General features: G+C 26.5%; 5 protein-coding genes across 5 annotated transcripts; 2 read left to right on the top strand and 3 right to left on the bottom strand.

The window, feature by feature from the left end:
• Positions 1-2904: 2904 nt before the first annotated feature.
• On the top strand, positions 2905-4266 carry LOC128957722 (syntaxin-5-like). The gene is made up of 2 exons (XM_054303532.1): positions 2905-3654; positions 3735-4266. Exons 1-2 carry the CDS (start codon positions 3160-3162, stop codon positions 4221-4223), a joined length of 984 nt encoding a protein of 327 aa, XP_054159507.1. The 5' UTR covers positions 2905-3159; the 3' UTR covers positions 4224-4266.
• Positions 4267-4768: 502 nt separating this feature from the next.
• LOC128957723 (SAP domain-containing ribonucleoprotein-like) lies at positions 4769-5996 on the top strand. The gene is made up of 2 exons (XM_054303533.1): positions 4769-4873; positions 4933-5996. Exon 2 carries the CDS (start codon positions 4944-4946, stop codon positions 5856-5858), a length of 915 nt encoding a protein of 304 aa, XP_054159508.1. The 5' UTR covers positions 4769-4873; positions 4933-4943; the 3' UTR covers positions 5859-5996.
• Positions 5997-7238: 1242 nt separating this feature from the next.
• LOC128957771 (uncharacterized) lies at positions 7239-10944 on the bottom strand. The gene is made up of 6 exons (XM_054303583.1): positions 10558-10944; positions 9979-10395; positions 9676-9913; positions 7856-8202; positions 7310-7659; positions 7239-7251 (listed from the first exon to the last, which is right to left on the bottom strand). The coding sequence occupies exons 1-6, from the start codon at positions 10897-10899 to the stop codon at positions 7239-7241; spliced, it is 1707 nt and encodes a 568-aa protein (XP_054159558.1). The 5' UTR covers positions 10900-10944.
• Positions 10945-11948: 1004 nt separating this feature from the next.
• LOC128957769 (uncharacterized) lies at positions 11949-13349 on the bottom strand. The gene is made up of 3 exons (XM_054303582.1): positions 12939-13349; positions 12291-12734; positions 11949-12224 (listed from the first exon to the last, which is right to left on the bottom strand). Exons 1-3 carry the CDS (start codon positions 13311-13313, stop codon positions 11949-11951), a joined length of 1095 nt encoding a protein of 364 aa, XP_054159557.1. The 5' UTR covers positions 13314-13349.
• A 4861-nt stretch (positions 13350-18210) lies between these two features.
• Positions 18211-19132, bottom strand: LOC128957768 (uncharacterized). Its single transcript, XM_054303581.1, has 3 exons — positions 18685-19132; positions 18332-18496; positions 18211-18264 (listed from the first exon to the last, which is right to left on the bottom strand). Exons 1-3 carry the CDS (start codon positions 19054-19056, stop codon positions 18211-18213), a joined length of 591 nt encoding a protein of 196 aa, XP_054159556.1. The 5' UTR covers positions 19057-19132.
• Between the last annotated feature and the right edge of the window lie 262 nt (positions 19133-19394).

Here is a 19394-nt window from a genome sequence, read left to right as displayed (position 1 = left end):
CACTCACTCACTCACTCACTCACTCACTCACTCACTCACTCACTCACTCACTCACTCACTCACTTACTATAAATAGTCTTATATTTATCGTATATTTATTTTTCAGACACATAGGATCAATGTAGGAACCAGATAATATTATATACATCTATAATACTGTAGTATAAATTTTTATATAAATACATATAAATTTAGTATACAGTATATTGATATACAGTATGTATTGAGATTAAAGAGCAAAATAACCATTTTTTATACTACAGTATTAGTAATAGTCTATTACTTACCAATTATTAATAATACAAGTTTTTTATCGCATATGTTTGTACTGTACTGTATTTGAAAGCACTTGTGTTGTGGCTTATAATTACTGAATAAAAAATTATATTTTATAAATTACTTAACAACACAACTAAATGGGAAAAAATTTGCTTTTTAATGCTAAATCTAATGAGTTTTCTAACAATTATCATATTATAAATTATTATTAATATATAACTTATGTTTTTTGTGTACTATTGATTTGATCCTATTATAACATCATATAAAAATATTTGTACATTATTACGCAATTTATGTAATATTTCTAATAAATTTATCTGAAAAAAATATATTATCAGTTATTTTTTTTTGAGATGAATGATGTCATACCATTTTTTCCTAACAAAATTAATATTATAACTAACCAATTGTATTAATAAATTATAATGTATTATAAATTATAACTATCAAACATAACTTTGCAAAAAAAAAACAATTGTATTGTATATCATGTGTGGGGTGAGTGATGTCGAGCTTTTTTTAAATAAGTAATATATCACAAAAAAACTTATCTAAATATAAATTAATCAAATAATATCTAATACTGTAATAAAAAAATCTAAATTTATTTTTTTGTATAATATTTTGTAGTTTAGTCAGGAATTTACGAGTTTCTTGTTTTTTTTGTTGTTGTTGTAGTAAACGTATAGTTTATTTCAATAATACTATCATATCATCGTATAAATGAAATTTTTTGTCTAATATTTATTTAATATAGACTTATACTATTTATATATACGTTTACATCAATTAAATGTTTAACTATTAAATGAAAGTCCAATTAATGTGCATTTAAATTATCGCAATTTTATAGTACAAAGCATTTAATTTATAAACGTTTGCTAATTTTCAATTATCACTCTTAAACTCTTAAAAAAGGAAAGTTTAAAATATTTTTAATTAATTAATTATAAATATTATATTATATTAATTAATTAGTTTAGTATTATTCCATAATTCTTACTTAATATAAATTAATTATATATATATATTACTAAAAATATATTACAAAATTAAAAATGTGATAACCTAGATTATTTTAAACTAAATTGAAATTAAATGGTTTACAAATCCATTTTAAAAATCATATAAATTAATCTAGGTTATCATAAAGTTTATATCTTATATTTTTTCTTCACAAAAATTAATTTTATCAATGTTTAAAAAAAATTGGTATTTTAAATTGCCTAATTTATCAGGCAATTTAAATTATTAAAATAAACTTTTTTTAAATAGTTTTCGATAAATCAAAAATAAAATAAAATAATAATAAAATAAACATTTGTATACATGTACATCTATGTTGCTAAGTTGATTATTTTTGCTTGTTGTTTAAAATATGATATAAAAATTAAATTTAAACAATTAAAATAGTTTACTTTAGCAAATATATCAATCATTTAACTACAGTATATTATATGCATAAATATAATATCATCATATATTTTTTTCTGATATTTTTTATTCAAATAAAATATAATTTTATCATTTTATTTATTTTCTAACTATTGCTAGCTCATGACTATTTTTTAAATAATTGTTATATAAAATTGTTTCCAGCTTTAAATTTTAAACAAATATATATAATACCTGTATTATTAAAAACAAAACAAAATTATTATAATTATTATCTATGCAATGCAAATAAAAACATATTATTATTTTGCAGCTAAAATTATTTGATAATAACTAGTTATAACCAAATTCAATAATCTATAAATATTACTGTATATATGATAAATTAAATAATACAATTCTAAAAAAAATTATAAAGCTAAAATTAATTTATTTTATAAAAAATTAATCTTATATTTGCACTCAATAACCAATAATAATTAAAAGATAATAATTGTCTAATAAATTTATAATAATTTATATATAAATATATGATATTTCACGTGATATAACACTATGATAATAAGTCAGCAATAAATTAATGATATTAATGTAATAGCTGTTTACATAATTAATAATTGTTTAATCAATATAATTAACTTAAAATATTTTTATATAAAATTATTAATAATTATTTATAAAACTTACCTTAAGTTTGCAATACATTAAAATCAATTTCTTTATACTAGCAATGCTAGCAATAAATATACAACAAAAATTATTTGAGATATATTATAAATTATAATATATAAAATTTTGATAAACAATATATAATAAAAATTAAATATTTATTTATTTTTTATCATGAATTTTAATAAATGATAAAAAAATATATGAATTTAATAAATCATCGAAAGAAATGCAATTATTTAAACAAAACAAAAAATAATTTCTTATAAATAATATAATACTTATATAATTAATAACTTAAATAATATTATATATATATACAGTATATTAAGTAATTACTTTAAATAAGAAATAATTTCAAAATACATCATTAAAAAAATTTGAAATAATAATAATATAAATCATAATTAAATTAATAAAAAATATATCGTATTATAAAAATAAATTTAAATTATAAATATATAAAAATCAATTCAATTTAAGCGCACAAATAATAATTGAATGAAAACACTACTAATGGCAACACAAATGACGGCAAAACAACAAAAAAATGATTGAAAACAACATATGATAGCAATGTTTGAGTCAATGAATGAATGAATGATTCATTTAATTATTAATAAACAAAACAAACACTTGAATGATATGACGTGTCTATCAATCAAATGGACACCAATTTGATTGGCAATTATATCAAGACTACCACCGCTTCGGGCGCTTAACTATTGAGACAGATATATCTTAACCGATCGACTTTTTTTTAATTACCAGAAGACAGACAATCGGCAGAAGACCGCGACCTCAACAACAATAATGGCCAGAGAGCGGACCCAAGAGTTCTTCTCGACCATCAAATCCATTGAAGCCAAACCACAGTATATGAACAGTGAGTTAAGATCCCGACGGCAACAAAACCAAAAGTGGACAAATGGATCGGTTGGCCAATCGCTACAGTCTGGTCCGCACTACAAATCGTATGTACAGTTTATGCGCGGTTCGCGATCGGTGGCCAGGGATTTGTTTGCCACTTACCAGAAGTTAGAAAAGATCAACGTTTTGGCCCAAAAGAAGACCATCTTTGACGGTGAAGAAGCTTCGCGCGAACTGAACGAATTGGTATATATTGTCAAACAGGATATCACTTCATTGAACCAACAAATTGAACAATTAAGACAACAACAGCAAATGCAACAACAGAAGAACGCCGCCAACATTGAAAGCCACTCGAAGAATGTCGTACTAACACTTCAGCATCAATTGGCATCAATTAGTAATAATTTTAAGAACACTCTTCAGCTTAGGACACAAGTATGTCACCAATGATTCATTGTTACTGTTATTTATGTCATTGATTTAACCAATAATTTTGTTGTTTTAATCTCTTCAAGAATATGGCCCAACAGAAGCTCCGGAGGGAACAGTTTACGACATCGCCAGCTGCGGTCCAATCGAAGAATCACTCGACAGTCATTGATTTTAGCGACGAATACGCTCACAGTAGTAGTAGTAATGGTCATAATAGTAATAATAATGGCGACTATCACGACGATCAGCGACTACAAGAAAAACAGCTACTCATCTATGAAGACCAGAGCAATGATTATTTAGAAGAAAGGACTAATACTATGCAATCGATTGAGTCGACAATTGTCGAATTGGGCACTATATTCAATCAGTTGGCAACAATGGTTCAGCAACAGGAAGAGATGATCACCCGAATTGATGCCAATGTGACCGATACGGCACTCAATGTAGAGGCCGCACATCAGTCATTACTTCAATATTTTTCATCCGTTACCAACAATCGATGGCTTATATTGAAAGTGTTTGGCATATTGTTTGCCTTTTTCATACTATTTGTTGTACTTATATCCTAATTGTAATTTTAATTATTATTATTAAATACAGTAAATATTTTAATTATATTATATAGTATTTTGTTAAGTTTAATAGGTATCAAATTTCAAACTCATTTTTTATGTACAGTATAATACTTGTTAGTGTATACATCTATAAATATATACCGTATATATATATACATGTATAACTGTATCAATAACTGTATATTTTTATTTATAATTTCGTAAATTGATTTGTAAAAAAATAATAATCTAAATTTTAATCTAAAAACTAAACTCATTTTTATATATATACTGTTAAAAAATTTTTTTTAATTGAAAACAATAGGGAAACAATAGTTTTTATAAATCATATATAAGATATAAATAATTTATATATAATATTTTAAATAATTTAAACAAACGCATGTATAATAAAAATAAATAAATGACTTGTATTTAATTAGTTGCCATTTGCCCCGGGAATTGATTGTCCGGGAATATTGATTACCCGAAAAAATTGCTGTTTTTACTACAAAAAACAACGTTTGTGTTATCATAACGTTGTTTATGTGCACAACGCGTGTGTTTGTGTTGTGTATTGTATTTATTGGCAAATAATTTATTAACAATTGATTAATACATTTGAATCGATAATCAATTAAATATATTATTATTATTACTTTCGGGTAATCAATCATTTTGTCGGTCACTAAATAAGACAAACGTTTTTATTTATTTTTTTTAGTCACCAAAGACATGGACACCGCAGCCATCAATGCACTAAAAGTGGCGGACCTGAAGAAAGAGCTGAAAGCGCGCGGACTATCGATAATCGGTGTTAAATCGGAATTAGCGGCCCGTTTAACGTCGGCCATCAACGATGATGTTGAACAACTGTCGCCGCCGTTAGCCGCCGACGACGATGACGACGAACCCAGCGATGAAGATCTGTTGGGTGCCGACGATTCTGTAACCGATTTGTCAGTTGCGAAAGCGGCCAACGACGATGACGCCGCTGCTGCCGCCGATGATGATCATCTAATTGACGACGACTTGTTGGCCAACGAATCAAAATCGGCGACAATGATTGTTACGTCGCCCAAGAAATTGATTCACAGAACCTTTACAACAGTTTCCGATACTAACAGCAAAGCTGTTTCGCCGCAAAAGCCGTCAATTGTGGCGACGACGACGACGAGCGCTAGCAATGGCAGCGCAGATACAGCGGCATCACTGAAGACGACAACTACGACAAATGCCACTCAACTGACTGCCGATCAGAAGAAAGAGCTGAGAGCCCAGAAGTTTGGCGACAATAAATTGACCGAAAGAGCCCAACGATTTGGTATAAACAACTCGGCCACTGCCGCAAGTTCTTCAGCGACTACTACATCGGCATCTGCAAAGGTAACCCCCATTTCCGATGAGAAGCTCAAGGAAAGGGCCCAACGATTTGGAACTATATCGACAAAGTTGAAGAAGATTGAGGACAATGAAAAGCTAAGCAAAAGAAAAGAGAGGTTCGGTATCGTAACGAGCAGTCCTACTACCGATTCCGCTGTCACTACAGGCGCTAACAACAGCAACGACAACAACAAGAGGAAGATAACCTATTCGGACAGCGAGGCGAAGAAACAGCAGAGATTGTCACGATTTGGAACCGTCTCTTAAAATGATTTAAGATTTTGCCGACAATATTATAATTGTTTATTAATTTCATTGTCATAAATATCAAGTATAAGAAAAATATTTGTTTATTTAGCATAAATCATTACCCGCTATATATATATATATATATATATCTACTATACCGTAATTCAATATATATATATATATATATATATATAATTAATGTATTTTTTAACACATTTATTCCTTACACAACTTATGTAATATTGACTATTAATTTTTATTATAAAACTAATAATAAATTAACTATTGATAACATACACAACAAATCATAGACATTATCATTACGCGGTTGATGTTAATTATGAATAAAATATTCATTCATAGTATGTCTGTATAATATTTCTAACTAAAATCTATTAAAACAATAGTATTTAGTTTAAAGTACGGAAATAAAAAAAAACATTAATTACCTCATAGACCCGCATATATATTTATTTGATCTAAATTTAAAAATCAACATTTTGTATGGGCTGTATCTCACAAATACCCCCCTACTGGGGCTATATGTGAAGTCGTGGGGGTAAGGAATGATTGGCGGATAGGGTTATATGTAAGATCGGTATATTGCAATCAGAAACAATTAAAGGACGGTTAATAGCAATTATTGTTAAAATTAAATATTATACAGTAGTGATAGAAATAATAATTAACACAATAATCATTTTCCGATCGGTTATTAAATTGAAAATTACCCATTTGTATGGTATTATTTGGCATTAAATAGACCGGTCAATAGATTGCATTTTATTAAGAGGGGGGTAATTACAGACATTCAAAAAAAACTTATTACATAATTATTACAATAGTGGGTGTATTTGATAATTCATTAAAATAAACATTTGCTGGGGGGCTATATCTCACTTATTGCCCCAAGTTTTCATATATAGCCACTGATGGCTAGGGGTACTAGATATTGATTATTTAGAAATAATTGGCTAAACTATTATTATTTACAATATAATTATCATTAATAACTTTTAAAGTATTTCAAATCAATCTATTTTTATTTTAAAAAAAACTATTATTTTCATAATAATTTCAAACTTTTTGTTGTGATAGTCTGTTCCTCTGTACTCCATTGCTGTCCAATAATACACTGTTGTTGTCGATATCTTTTACCGATCAATACTATGTCGATGACAGCGAAAATGACAGCAATGATCACCAAAACAATTAGTATTATTACATATATTGTATTGTCTGTTTGGTTGTCGTCGTTGTATTTGTCTTCTTCATTGATGACACAATTAGGCAATAGATTTGACATTGTTTTACTTTATTTGCACTAAAATTTAATGCAAATATTTATTGTAATTATCTATAGATTACATAAAATACTTGTCTTATTTACGGTTTCATTTAGCAGGTGGTCCTGTAATTGCCAACAATATAGTGGTCGACCATTGATGACAAATACTAGTATATAATACTCGGATCCGTAGTCGACAATACTTTCGAGACTTTGATGTAATTGTTGGTTGAGTTGATCCAAAAATATCGGTTGTTTACACTTTGGTTCTTTACAATCATTGCATTTCTTTTCCCAAAGTTTTATCTCAGAGTAAATCATTTCTATTTGAAACAATTTCACACATATGTTGTTATGCTTATCATAAATCATATGATATGTTAGATCCAATTCTTTAGTCCATTTGACAACTCGTGGACTAAATATGATAGCGTTTGTCGGATATTGAATGTCAAATGTATTTCTATAATTTTCATACTTGTATGAGAGCTGACAGTTGGTTATTAATTTACTGCCACTACTATTTGGATCCTAATGTTAGTTAATTAAATATATATATATATATATATATATATATTAATAATAATATAATTAACATAATAATAGTCTGAATGCTAAAATGCTGAACAAATTTAATAGCAATATAGAGTTTGATTATAGAAAGGGATGACTAAATAGAGAGATTACAGATTTTATTTATTCAGTAAAAATAACATTAAAGTTATACAAAATTGACCGTAAAAGTGGTGTAACAATTGTAGGTGTTTTCCATTTCTACCGGAAATGGAAGCTTAAATATAGCACTAAATCTATTGATAATCGGTTTGTCCAGCGATTTGAATGTCGATTCATTCACCGATATACTGGTCTTATTACTGATTAGTTGCCACTCATGTGTGGTAGTGCTACCAACTCTTGTATATAACATCAACTTATCCAAGTGCCACTGTTTATCTGTCTTTACAGTCCACCAGTGTCTGTACATACGTGAGCCCCGGTATATGCTATTGGGTGCCACCGATTCACACAATGAATTGCAACTTATGTTGTCAGACATCGATATCAATATTATCACTGAAGTTATCAATGATTTAACAATTTTGGTACACATTGTCATTGGTTTTAAAGACTACTACAATAAAAACAAATTTAATGGATGTATTAATTGATGTTGAAATTAATGATAAAATTTTAGTTCACAACCGTTTAATTAAATGTTTTGTAGTTATGACTTAAATATTTATTATTGAATTTATACAATTTATTTATGAGCGCGTGTTTGTATTGTTAGCTAAATTGTATTAAATGCTTATTAAAAAATGAATTGTATTGATAATAATATAAATTATTTATAAATATAATGATTAGTTAGAGATAAAAATTGTCCAAATTATTGGTTAGATTGGGTTGAGTTTTAAACACTTCTAGAAATGGCATCAAATGTAAAAAAGTTGTAAATAGATTAAACAAATTTGATAAAAACTTTTTTGATTTTAATGTAAATACTTTTAATAGTTTACCAAAAAATATTAAAGAAGAAACTAATTTTAATAAGTTTTTAAATATGATTAATGATTTTTATAATTAATTTTATATTTATTTTATAAATAATTTTATATTTTAATTTTTAAATAATTTCATAATTAATGTATTGATTTTATAGACCTGTAATTAATAGTTATAAATGTAAATTTTGATTTTCATGACAAGTACATGAATAAAAGTTATTATTATTATTATTATATACTGTAAACACATGTATAATATACCTATAACAACAAATTAACTACAAGTTTATTAAAATATTATAAATTCAAATTTACAAAACCTACAGTTTTAGTGTACAGCCCTGTATACTGTATATATCCCTTATAATAATCGCTGTAGTATTAAATTAATATTATATTTACTAAAACAAAATAAAAAAAAACTTTGCAAATAAAATTGATGAGAAATTATATCTTTTAATTGATTATTTTTGATTTATTTATTAAATTTTATTATATATGTACATACAGTATATGCACAATATATTTGCATTTATAATTGCATTATTGTTTATTAATTTCATTGTCATAAATATCAAGTATAAGAAAAAAATTATTTGTTTATTTAGCATAAATCATTACCCGCTATATATATATATCTACTATACCGTAATTCAATATATATATATATATATAATTAATGTATTTTTAGACACATTTATTCCTTATACAACTTATGTAATATTAATTATTAATTTTTATTATAAAACTTGATAACATACACAACAAATCATAGACATTGTCATTACGGTTGCTGTTAATTATGAATAAAATATGCATTCATAGCATCTGTATGTATGTCTGTATAATATTTATAATTAAAATATATTCAAACAATCATATTTAGTTTATAGTACGGAAATATATTAATTACTAGATATTGATTATATGGAAATAATTGGCTAAACTATTATTATTTATCGTTAATAACTTATAAAGTATTTCAAATCAATCTATTTTTATTTAAAAAAAAACTATTATTTTCATAATAATTTCAAACTTTTTGTTGTGATAGTCTGTTCCTCTGTACTCCATTGCTGTCGTCCAATAATACACTGTTGTTGTCGATATCTTTTACCGATCAATACTATGTCGATGACAGCGAAAATGACAGCAATGATCACCAAAACAATTAGTATTATTACATACATTGTAATGTCGATTTCGTCTTTGGTTATGATGTCGGTATTGTTGAAACAATTTGGCAAAAACTTTAACATTGTTTTGCTTGATTTGCACTGAAATTTAATGTAAATTTTTAATGTAATGTAATTTATTGATTATAAATATATGTAATGTTTACGGTTTCATTTAGCTGCTGGTCTTGTAATTGCCAACAATATAGTGGTCGACCATTGATCACAAATAATAGTATATAAGAGTTGTTTCCGTAGTCGACAATACTTTCGAGACTTTGATGTAATTGTTGGTTGAGTTGATCCAAAAATATCGGTCGTTTACACTGTAGTTCTTTACAATCATTGCATCCCATTTCCGATAGTCGGATATCATTGTAGTGAAACAATTTCACACATTTGTTGTTACGCTTATCATAAACCATATGATATGTTAGATCCAATTCTTGAGTCCATTTGACAACTCGTGGACTAAATATGATAGCGTTTGGCGGATATTGAAAGTCAAATGTATTTTGATATTCTGGATGATGGTGTGGAAGTTGACAATTGATTATTAATTTACTGTCATTATCATTAGGATCCTATTAGATATTTGATTAAAAATAAAATATTAATAATTAATTAAAGATAGGGTCAATATTTTTTAAAAAGTGAGATTACAGTAGATTTGTTAAGATTTTATTTATACATTAAAACAATAGTTTTTAATTAATTTACTAAACAAACAAACAAAAAAAACTAACCGTAAAAGTGGTGTAACAATTATAGCTGCATTCGTGATCTTCCACTAATGAGAGTATTACTCGAAACCTAAATATACCATCAAATCTATTGATAATCGGTGTGTCCAGCGATTTGAATGTCGATTCATTCACCGATATAGTGGTTTCATTAATAATCAGTTTCCACTGATGTGTTGTAGTGGTATTTACTCGGGTATATAACACCAATTTCTCAGTAAAGTACCAGTTTTTATCACTTTTACCACTTATCATATACCAGTGTCTGTACATACGTGAGCCCCGGTATATGCCATTGGGTGCCACCGATTCACACACTGAACTACAGCTTATGATGTCAGACATCGATATCAATATTATCACTGAAGTAATCAATAATTTAACAATTTTTGCACACATTGTCATTAATTTTACAGACTATTACAATATAAAAAAACAATTTGATAGATATATTAATTGGTTTTAAAGACAGTGATTGAAATTAGTGATAAAATGTTAGTTCACAACCGTTATTAATTAGTTATTTGTTGTTATGACTTAAATATTTATTATTGAATTTATACAATTTATTTATGAACACGTGTTTGTATTGTTAGCTAAATTGTATTAACATCTTATTTAAAAAATGAATTGTATTGAAAATATAGTATATTTACAAATAAAATGATAGTTTGATGGAAATGCCATATAAGTGCCAAACTATTAGTCCAATAGATTTCATTGTATTATTGGCTGCTATTTGGAAACCAATTTGTTTGTCAATTGATTTTAATTGTCTAAATTATATTAACTGTTTAATAACAATGAATTATTTGGTAGAATATATTGACAAATAAAATATAATACATGTATATATAAATTTGTAAAAAAGTATTATTAATTACAACTCTAGTCTTACAACTATTAAAAATAATTTTTTATAGTTTTTGTCGTAGTATTAAATTTAGTTTAGATTAGTTGGTGACTAAAAAAAAAAAATATATATATATATATACAATAATGTATGTTAATATCGGATTTACGCCTTTATGAGAAAATTTTAGTTTTTTTTTTGACAAAAACAATTATTTCGGACCTAATAACTATATACTTAAAAACTCAATTTTATTATAAAAACCAAATTAACCAATTTTTAGTAATAGAAAAATATAATTTTGTTTTGTAAAATATGCTGATCTGGGTATTGATAAAATAGTACATAAAAATACAGAATATTAGTTATTACAGTATTAGTAGTATTATTTATAATAATTGTAAATAATTGTTTATAATAAGTTTTTAAAATGTTTTTTTTTTGAAAAACCAATATTTTGAAAAATCATATCACATATTTTGTTATATTAAAGTATAATAATATACTGTATATTGATTTTTTAATTTTATTTATTGAAAATTCATAGCAAAGTTTGTGTTTTTGTCGATGATTTTCTTAACATTGTATGAATAGTCTGTTCCTCTGTACTCCATTGCTGTCCAATAATATACTTTTGTTGTCGATATCTTTTACCGATTAATACTATGTCGATGACAGCGAAAATGACAGCAATGATCACCAAAACAATTAGTATTATTACATATATTGTATTGTCTGTTTGGTTGTCGTCGTTGTATTTGTCTTCATTGATGACACAATTAGGCAATAGATTTGACATTGTTTTACTTGATTTGCACTGAAATTTAATGCAAATATTTATTATAATTATCTATAGATTACATAAAATACTTGTCTTATTTACGGTTTCATTTAGCAGGTGGTCCTGTAATTGCCAACAATATAGTGGTCGACCATTGATGACAAATATTAGTATATAATACTCGGATCCGTAGTCGACAATACTTTCGAGACTTTGATGTAATTGTTGGTTGAGTTGATCTAAAAATATCGGTTGTTTACACTTTGGTTCCTTACATTCATTGCATCCCATTTCCAGTAATTTGATTTTAAAGATATTAACTTTTATGTGAAGTAATTTCACACATTTGTTGTTACGCTTATCATAAACCATATGATATGTTAGATCCAATTCTTCAGTCCATTTGACAACTCGTGGACTAAATATGATAGCATTTGCCGGATATTGAATGTCAAATCTATTTTCAAGGATTGAATAATTTGAATGTTGTTTTGGGATTTCACATTTAGTTATCTGATCTGATTTACTATCATCACCATTAGGATCCTAATTATATTTAATTAATTATTGTCAATCTCTTGAGTAATATAATAATAGACTAAATGCTAAGTTAACAACAATTAGTTAGATAAGAGAAAGGGTTGACTAAATAAAAGTAAGTTTACAATCGATTAGTTTAGGTTTTATTTATCAGTAAAACAACAGTTGATTTGTTTAATTAATTTACAAAACAAATGAAAAAAAACTGACCGTAAAAGTAGAATAACAATAATAACTGTCTTCTATACGAATTCCTAAGTATTGAAACCTAAATATAGCACCAAATCTATAGACAATCGGTGTGTTCAGCGATTTGAATGTCAACTCATTCACCGATACAGTGGTCTCATTAATGATCAATTGCCACTCATGTGTTGTTGTGGTATTAACTCTGGTATATAACATCAATTGATCCAGGTGCCCTGTCTTTACAGTCGACCAGTGTCTGTACATACATGAGCCACGGTATATGCCATTGGGTGCCACCGATTCACACACTGAACTGCAATTTATGTTGTCAGACATCGATATCATTATTATCACTAAAGTTATCAATGATTTAACAATTTTGGTACACATTGTCATCAGTTTTAAAGACAATTACAATAAAATAACAATTTAATGATTGTTTTAATTGGTGTTAAAATTAATGATAAAATCTTTGTTTACAACAGTTTAATTTGTTGTTTGTAATTATAACTTAAAAATTTATTATTGAATTTATACAATATATTTATGAGCGCGTGTTTGTATTGTTAATTAAAAACTAAATTGTATTTAAAATATAGTATATTTACAAATACCAAATGCCAAACCAGTGCTATACTATTAGTCCAATTGATTTCACTGTATATATTATACAGTATATATTATTGGCCGTTATTTGAAAACTAATCTATTTGTCAATTGATTGGTTGTATAGATATTGGCTGTTCTTTACTATAGCTGCCACTTGTTGTTCACGCGATTAATATTTAATACAATTTTAATGCTAAATATACTAATGTCGCGTGAATTACAATTAATTTTTATTGTTAATAAATGTTAAATTATAAAAATTTTCTACATAACAAATAAGTTATTAAATTAATTAGGTTAGGTTAAGTTAACATTTGTGTAATACCATTATAATTAGGTTAAGGTTGCGGATCGAACACCAGGTTAGGTAACGGAGCAAACACTAATACTTTTTAATAATTTATACCATAATACCAATACAGACATAACTTTCAAGACAGACATATGATAGAAAATATTCTCTAATTTAATGTATAATAAATTAATTGTAATTCACGCGACATTAGTATATTTATCGTTAAAATTGTATTAAATATTAATCGCGTGAACAACAAGTGGCAGCTATAGTAAAGAACCCCCTAGATATTATCAATAGATTAGAAATATTTTATAAAATAACTTTTTTTTAAATTTATTTATTGAAAACTATTTTTCAAAATCATAGCAAAGTTTGTGTTTTTGTCGATGATTTTCTTAACATTGTATGGATAGTGTCTTCCTCTGTACTCCATTGCTGTCCAATAATATACTGTTTTTGTCGATATCTTTTACCGATTAATACTATGTCGATGACAGCGAAAATGACAGCAATGATCACCAAAACAATTAGTATTATTATATACAATGTATTGTCTGTTTGGCTGTCGGTCTCGTCGTTGGCTTTGGTGTCGGTATTGTTGAAACAATTTGGCAAAAACGGTGACATTGTTTTGCTTGATTTGCACTGAAATTTAATGTAAATATTTAATATAATTATCTATTGATTAAAATTTTTTTTGTCATACATACTGTTTCATTTAGCTGTTGGTCTTGTAATTGCCAACAATATAGTGGTCGACCATTGATCACAAACACTAGTATATAATAGTCGGTTTCGTAGTCGACAATACTTTCAAGACTTTCATGCAATTGTTGGTTGAGTTGATCTAAAAATATCGGTGATTTACAATGTGTTTCATTACACTGTTTGCATCTCTTTTCCATTAATGTCATATTTGTGTTCATGTAAAGCAATTTATTACAGTTGTAGTGCTTATCATAAACCATATGATATGTTAGATCCAATCGTATACTAAATATGATAGCATTTGTCGGATATTGAATGTTAAATGTATTGTTATAATCTTTATCATTGTATGTGATCTGACAGTTGGTTATTAATTTACTGACACTACTATTTGGATCCTAATGTTATTTAATTAAAAAGACCAATAATCGCATAATTAACATAAGGAATGAAAGATTTTAGATTAGGTTTTATTTATTCAGTAAAATAATTAAAATAGTATTAGAGATGCAAAAAAAAGACCTGAAAAGTGGTGTAACAATTGTAAATGTTTTCTTGATTAACCCGATTTCTAAACTTAAATATAGCACCAAATCTATTGATAATCGGTTTGTCCAGCGATTGGAATGTCGACTCATTCACCGATATAGTGGCCTTATTAATGATCAGTTGCCACTCATGTGTGGTAGAGGTATTTACTCTGGTATATAGCATCAACTTATCCAAATGCCACTGTTTATCTGTCTTTACAATCGACCAGTTTCTGTACATACGTGAGCCCCGGTATATGCTATAGGGTGCCACCGATTCACACACTGAACTACAACTTATGTTGTTAGACATCGATATCAATATTATCACTGAAGTTATCAATGATTTAACAATTTTGGTACACATTGTCATTGGTTTTAAAGACTACTACAATAAAAAACAATTTAATGGATGTATTAATTGGTGTTAAAATTAATGATAAAATCTTAGTTCACAACCGTTTAATTAGTTGTGTGTATTATAGTTATGATTTAAATAGTTATTATTGAATTTATACAATTTATTTATGAACGCGTGTTTGTATTGTTAGCTAAATTGTATTAAATGTTTATTTTAAAAAAAATCAATGTTTTATTAAATAAAGTTTTTTATATAAAATTTATTTCTGTTGTGAACTATTTTTCAAATTCATAGCAAAGTTTGTGTTTTTGTCGATGATTTTCTTAACATTGTATGAATAGAGTCTTCCTCTGTACTCCATTGCTGTCCAATAATACACTGTTTTTGTCGATATCTTTTACCAAACAATACTATGTCGATGACAGCGAAAATGACAGCAATGATCACCAAAACAATTAGTATTATTACATACAATGTATTGTCTGTTTGGTTGTCGTCGTTGTATTTGTCTTCTTCATTGATGATACAATTTGGCAATAGTTTTGACATAGTTTTACTTGATTTGCACTGAAATTAAATGCAAATATATATTTATATCTATAGATTACATAAAATACTTGACTTATATACTGTTTCATTTAGCCGGTAGTCCTGTAATTGCCAACAATATAGTGGTCGACCATTGATGACAAATATTAATATATAATACTAGTAATAGTCAACAATACTTTCAAGACTTTCACGCAATTGATGGTTGAGTTGATCTAAAAATATCGGTTGTTTACAATGTGTTTCATTGCAATCTTTGCATCCGATTTCTAATAATTTGATTTGAAATGAATATACTTTTATGTTAAGCAATTTCACACAATTTTTATCATAAACCATATGATATGTGAGATCTAGATCTTGAGTCCATTTGACAACTCGTGGACTAAATATGATAGAGTTTGACGAATAGTTAAAGTCAAATGTATTCAAAAACATTTGATTATTAGTTTATTATCTGTACCATTAGGATCCTAATTATATTTAATTAATAAAATAAATTATGTATTCAATATACAGTATATATATTGTTTATCTCCTAAATAGCATAATAATATACTAAATGCTAAGTTAATAATAACAACAATTAGTTACATTAGAGGAAGGGGTGAATAAATAATAGTAAGTTTATATTAGATTAGGTTTTATTTTTTTATCAGTTGTTGTTTTTAATTAATTTTTTTTAAATAAACAAACAAAAATACTGACCGTATAAGTAGTATAACAATTGTAATTGTATTCTTGGAGTCCTGTGTATCGAAACTTTAATATACCATCAAATCTATTGACAATCGGTGTGTCCAGCGATTTGAATGTCGACTCATTCACCGCTATAGTGGTCTCATTAATGATCAATTGCCACTCATGTGTTGTTGTAGTATTAACTCTGGTATATAACACCAATTGATTCAGATGTCTTGTTTGATTTTTGATTAACGTCCACAAGTGTCTGTACATACGTGAGCCCCGATATGTGCCATTGGGTGCCAAAGATTCACACAATGAACTGCAACTTATGATATCAGAAATCGATATCAATATTATCACTGCTTTAAATACTTTAGCAATTTTGGTAGACATTGTCATCGGATTTAAAGACTACTACAATAATAATACAATTTGATAGATCTATTAATTGATGTTAAAAATAATGATTATATTTTAGTTCACAACCGTTTAATTAGTTGTTTATGATTATGATTTAAATATTTATATAATTGAATTTATATAATTTATTTATTAGCGCGTATTTATTTTGTGAGCTAAATTGTATTAACTTCATATAACAATCAACTATAATAGACATTAATAAATTAAAAAATAATAATCGGATAATTATAATGAAATAAATATAATAAATTTCTAGATAAAAATAAATTAGAAGTTTACAAAAATCATTAAAAATTTTATTTAATAACTTAAACTAACTATACAGCTATAGTTAATAGCAATTAAATGAATTTTTGTTAGTTGTCTCTGTAGTATTAAATTGAATACATTGAAAAACATGTTTAAAAATACATTTATTTAAAAAAAAATATATTTTAAAACTCATTGCAAAATTTCTAATCCTTTTATATATAAAATATATTAACAGTTATACCCAGATTTTTATCAATTTCTATACCCATCATTAAATCGAAAACTTTTCGCAATACAAGTATAGATATTATTCAATTAATTAGAAATGTTTTATTAAAAAAGTGTTTTTTATATAAAATTTATTTCTGTTGTAAACTATTTTTCAAATTCATAGCAAAGTTTGTGTTTTTGTCGATGATTTTCTTAACATTGTATGAATAGTCTGTTCCTCTGTACTCCATTGCTGTCCAATAATATACTGTTTTTGTCGATATCTTTTACCGAACAATACTATGTCGATGACAGCGAAAATGACAGCAATGATCACCAAAACAATTAGTATTATTACATACAATGTATTGTCTGTTTGGTTGTAGTCGTCATATTTGTCTTCACTGATGTTGACATTGATGATACAATTTGGCAATAGTTTTGACATAGTTTTACTTGATTTGCACTGAAATTAAATGCAAATATATATTTATATCTATAGATTACATAAAATACTTGTCATATATACTGTTTCATTTAGCCGGTGGTCCTGTAATTGCCAACAATATAGTGGTTGACCATTGATGACAAATACTAATATATAATACTCGGTTCCGTAGTCGACAATACTTTCAAGATTTTCATGCAATTGTTGATTGAGTTGATCTAAAAATATCGGTTGTTTACACTTTGGTTCTTTGCAATCTTCGCATCTGATTTCTAATAATTTGATATAAAATACATCTACTTTTATGTTAAGCAATTTCACACAATTTTTATCATAAACCATATGATATGTGAGATCTAGATCTTGAGTCCATTTGACAACTCGTGGACTAAATATGATAGAGTTTGACGAATAGTTAAAGTCAAATGTATTTTCATGGACTATGAATTCTGAATGTGGTTTTGAGAGTTCACATTTGGTTATCAGTTTAGTACTATTAGAATCCTAATTATATTTAATTAATAAAAAAATTATTTATACAATATATACTTAATGCTAAGTTAACAACAAAAACAACAATTAGTTAGATTAGAGGAAGGGGTGACTAAATAATAGTAAGTTTATATTAGTTTAGGTATTATTTATTTATCAGTTTTTAATTAATTTTTTTTTAACAAACAAACAAAACTGACTGTAAAAGTAGTATAACAGTAATAACTGTCTTCTTCACGGACTACTGTGTATTGAAACTTAAATATAGCACCAAATCTATTGACAATCGGTGTGTCCAGCGATTTGAATGTCGACTCATTCACCGCTATAGTGGTCTCATTAATGATCAATTGCCACTCATGTGTTGTTGTAGTATTAATTCTGGTATATAACATCAATTGATCCAGGTGCCCTGTCTCTACACTCGACCAGTGTCTGTACATACGTGAGCCCCGATATGTGCCATTGGGTGCCAAAGATTCACACAATGAACTGCAACTTATGATATCAGAAATCGATATCAATATTACCACTGCTTTAAATACTTTAGCAATTTTGGTAGACATTGTCATCGGATTTAGAGACTACTACAATAATAATACAATTTGATAGATCTATTAATTGATGTTAAAAATAATGATTATATTTTAGTTCACAACCGTTTAATTAATTGTTAAATTTATGATTTAAATATTTATTATTGAATTTATATTATTTATTTATTAGCGCGTATTTATTTTGTGAACTAAATTGTATTAACTTCATATAACAATCAACTATATAGACATAAATAAAATTGAAAAATAATAATCGGAAAATTATAATGAAATAAATATAATAAATTTCTAGATAAAAAATAAATACAAGTTTACAAAAATCATTATACAGCTATAGTTAATATCAATTAAAT

This window comes from Oppia nitens, unplaced genomic scaffold (assembly GCF_028296485.1).
Source record: "Oppia nitens isolate AA-2021 unplaced genomic scaffold, nextdenovo-longstitch-racon4-pilon3 scaffold3_pilon_pilon_pilon, whole genome shotgun sequence".
Classification (NCBI taxonomy): Eukaryota; Metazoa; Arthropoda; class Arachnida; order Sarcoptiformes; family Oppiidae; genus Oppia; species Oppia nitens.
The sequence above is the reverse complement of the archived record's forward strand: the minus strand, read 5'-3'. Positions and strand labels throughout refer to the sequence as shown.